Source organism: Mus pahari, chromosome 10 (assembly GCF_900095145.1).
Source record: "Mus pahari chromosome 10, PAHARI_EIJ_v1.1, whole genome shotgun sequence".
In the NCBI taxonomy this organism is placed as follows: domain Eukaryota; kingdom Metazoa; phylum Chordata; class Mammalia; order Rodentia; family Muridae; genus Mus; species Mus pahari.
The window spans coordinates 32,297,196-32,301,062 of NC_034599.1; the positions used below are offsets into that span (position 1 = coordinate 32,297,196).

General features: G+C 39.4%; 1 protein-coding gene across 1 annotated transcript; it reads left to right on the forward strand.

Moving 5' to 3' along the window:
- Nucleotides 1-2,618: 2,618 nt before the first annotated feature.
- Nucleotides 2,619-3,551, forward strand: LOC110327842 (olfactory receptor 8B12). Its single transcript, XM_021207082.1, has one exon. It carries the CDS (start codon nucleotides 2,619-2,621, stop codon nucleotides 3,549-3,551), a length of 933 nt encoding a protein of 310 aa, XP_021062741.1.
- Nucleotides 3,552-3,867: the final 316 nt, after the last annotated feature.

A 3,867-nucleotide genomic window follows, 5' to 3' on the forward strand; every position in this document is an offset into this window, starting at 1 on the left:
ATATACACAATGCACACACACACACACACACATATATATATATATATATATATATATATATATATATATATATATACATATATATTGTTTTGTAAGTTTCCACTAAGGAAATAGTTGGGGTGGCTATTGTAGTTGCATATATTTTATGCATTTTTGTCAATAATTTTATTCTTATATTACCTGCTGTTCAAAGTTTACAAATAGTTGCTTTGTGTTTTCTTGTTTTTATATTGCTTGTGCACAGAGAAAGCACTATACCAGCACTGCTATTGTATGTAATCTAATGTCTGATTTTGAAAGCAAGCTGTGCATTTGCGACCTGCATTCTGTGTCTTCAGAGATGATAGTAGCTGATGATTGTGTAAATTCCTAAGCTGCTGGTTTTGAAAATATTTAGAAGTACTTGAAAGATAGTGTGGCCAAGCCCATACCCAGAGTTTTTGATCAATATCTCAGATTTTCTTTGTGAGACTCAATCTAGATATTTGTAGTGAGCAGCCAGGTTTGAAGACCAAAGGGAAACACAACCTCTCCAGATCCTTCAGGTCTTAGCTCCTGTGAGGGTGTGGCTTTGACGTTTGAGAAGACAGGATAGAGAAAGGATGGTGAAGGCAGATGTTGGGGGTTGGGAGTAGGAGACAAAAAAGAGAAAGAGGCAATTAGGAAGAGTACTCAAAAAGTGTGGTGGAAGGCAGAGACAGTTGACAGTAATGGAATTTTGACTAGTTAGTAACTTAGACAAAGACAAGTTAGGCATAGATATAGAGAAGGCCTGCTATCCTGTGGTTTTCTTTTATTTTTAATCATTAAACTTACTTAGAGGGGAGGGTAATAAGAATTTGTATTGATTTCTGATTAACTGTATTCCAAGAATTAATACTGACCCCTGGAATGAATTAAAATTTGAATAAATCTTTCATTCTGCTAAAGTATAAGAGTTTTGAATTTTTTCTCAACTGAACTCACTTCTATTAAAATTATTGGACATTATTTGTCATTTTTAAGATGTTGCCTTATGGGTTTCAGTGGGACCTATAAGGAAGTTGATTTAATCGTTAGGATAAGGACTTTGAATTGGGCAGATTCAGATAAGACTGGATTTTGAAACACACTGTATCTCTGCAGAGATCCAGACTTTAACATCCTAAGCAAGAGCTGTAATAAGGAATGAATAGATGTTTCTAAAAACTTTATTTCTTTATTATTTTGAGATTATAATATAATTACATCATTTCCTCCTTCCCCTTCCTCTCTATAAAATTTCCCATATACCTCTCCTTGCTCAAATTTTGTGGCCTCCTTTATATTAATTGATATATATATATATATATATATATATATATATATATATATATATATCCCTAAATACATCGGTATAAAAATAGACATGTTTCTGAATACTTTAGACCTTGGCAGCATTAAAATCAGTTTAATGATACAGTTTAATGATACAGTATTAAGTACATTATAGACTATAGCTGAAAGAAATGCTCCTTCTAAAAGTTAAATTATGATGTATACAAAAAACAAACATTTTGCTTCCTTTGGGAAGGTAACTCTGAGGAAATGATCCTGAGGGAGCCTCTGTCTTCATAATCAGGCCACTGAGATTGTGAACCAGACTAAGTCTGTTTATTCTCCTATTACCATAGGCCAGGACAGGAGCTGCCTCTTTCCTGGAAGCTGGAGGAACCATTGTATAAACTAAAAGTTGTAAGTCAAGGTTGTCAGTACAGAGAGAAATATATGGGAAACTTGAGATTCTGAGCTTTGGCTTGGGAAAGGAGAAGGTCCAAGCTCCAAGCTGTTGTCTTCTATTCACCAGGTCTTTGTCTTCCTCAGAACATATTAGAGGAGAGATAGCAAGCAGAAACATCCCTGCTGTAAGCAAAGGAAGGTATGTGCCCCTCTGTCCCTGAGTAGTCATGAAACAAGGGTTAGGAATGCAGACTCTGTGTGGGACTTTGGGAGCTTCCCTCCTGCCTGAAGTCTGGAGGGTCTGTGACTTTGGGTATTTCAGACTCACTTACCAAGTCTGTAAGGTAAGGATAACAGTACAGCCACATACTAAGAGCCTCTCAAAGTAACTCCTAAATAAGTGTTAGCTCATAATGTTTTTATTCACCCTGCATGCAGTTGAGCTAAGAGATTGTGAGAAGCCTGGCTATCTCTATCTCTATCTCTATCTCTATCTCTATCTCTATCTCTATCTCTATCTCTATCTCTATCTCTATCTCTATCTCTCTCTCTATGGTGCAGACTGGGAGACACTGTCATAGCTCTGGTGGCACCTGTCTTTCAGGACTCACTTCAGGGAAGAGACTCATGTTTCAGCACCTTGCTCAGAGACAGGAGAGGGAAAGGCATCTTAAATGGACTAACTTCAGAATCTAAGAGATTCTCTCTCTCTCTCTCTCTCTCTCTCTCTCTCTCTCTCTCTCTCTCTCTCTCTCTCCCTCTCTCCCTCCCTCCCTCCCTCCTCTCTCTTTCCCTTTCTTCCTCCTCTCTCCATCCCTCCCCTCTCTCCTTCTTCAAAGACAGGATAGATTTGTAAGGATGGTGGTGATGCCTTTCCTCCACTGGTTCTCCTCTCCACTACACAGGCTTCCCACCCAAGAATGACTGTCAAGAATTCCTCTGTGATAGAGTTCATCCTTGCAGGCCTGACAGACCAACCAGGACTTCGCATGCCCCTCTTCTTCCTGTTTCTAGGTTTCTACATGGTGACTGTGGTGGGGAACCTGGGTTTGATCTCCCTGATTGGGCTGAACTCTCACCTTCACACCCCTATGTACTTCTTTCTCTTCAATCTTTCTGTAATAGATTTCTGTTATTCCTCCACTATCATCCCCAAAATGCTTATGAATTTTATCTCAAGGAAGAACATCATCTCACACTCAGGGTGCATGACACAGTTGTTTTTCTTCTGTTTCTTTGTTGTCTCTGAGTCTTTCATTCTGTCAGCCATGGCATATGATCGTTATGTTGCCATCTGTAACCCCCTGATGTACATGGTCATCATGTCTCCCCAGGTGTATTTACTTCTTTTACTGGGAGTCTATGTGATGGGCTTCTCTGGGGCCATGGCTCATACAGGGAACCTAATGAATCTGACCTTCTGTGCTGACAACCTCATCAATCACTTCATGTGTGACATCCTTCCCCTTCTTGAGCTCTCCTGCAATAGCACCTTCATAAATGAACTCGTAATCTTTATTGTTGTGGCCTTTGATATTGGTGTGCCCATTGTCACCATCTTCATTTCCTATGCCCTCATCCTCTCTAGCATTCTTCGCATGCATTCCACAGAGGGCAGGTCCAAGGCCTTCAGCACCTGCAGCTCCCACTTGATTGTGGTTTGTCTTTTCTTTGGTTCTGGGGCTTTCATGTACCTCAAACCTCCTTCCATTTTGCCCCTTGATCAGGGAAAAGTGTCTTCCTTGTTCTACATGATTGTGGTGCCCATGTTGAACCCTCTGATCTATAGCTTGAGAAATAAGGATGTCAAAGTTGCTCTGAGAAAAACCTTGGTTAAGAGAATACTTTCTTAACAGAGGAGCAGTATCATGAGCTGCAGTGGTGTGATTGGTCAGTGTGCAGTATTCACATGGAAAGAGCTGTGTTTGAATAAGAAGATGCAATGTTGCCATGAGGAATTCAAGGTTTGGTCATGTTTTTCCCTTCTTGTACAAGAAGAGAAGTTTATGGCACTATGGAGTAACCAGGTGTTCATGGATGCTGGGGTAATTGTTCCACCAACAAAATACCCATTTCTAAGTGTATGCAAATTTTTAATGGTCCCAGATCATTTATTCTTGAATGGGCCTTATAAATTATTTAATCTAATGTCATTTAATATGTATTGGA

Excerpts from the sequence above, each read along its gene's own strand:
- LOC110327842 (XM_021207082.1), top strand. The coding sequence starts at position 2,619 with ATGACTGTCAAGAATTCCTCTGTGATAGAGTTCATCCTTGCAGGCCTG.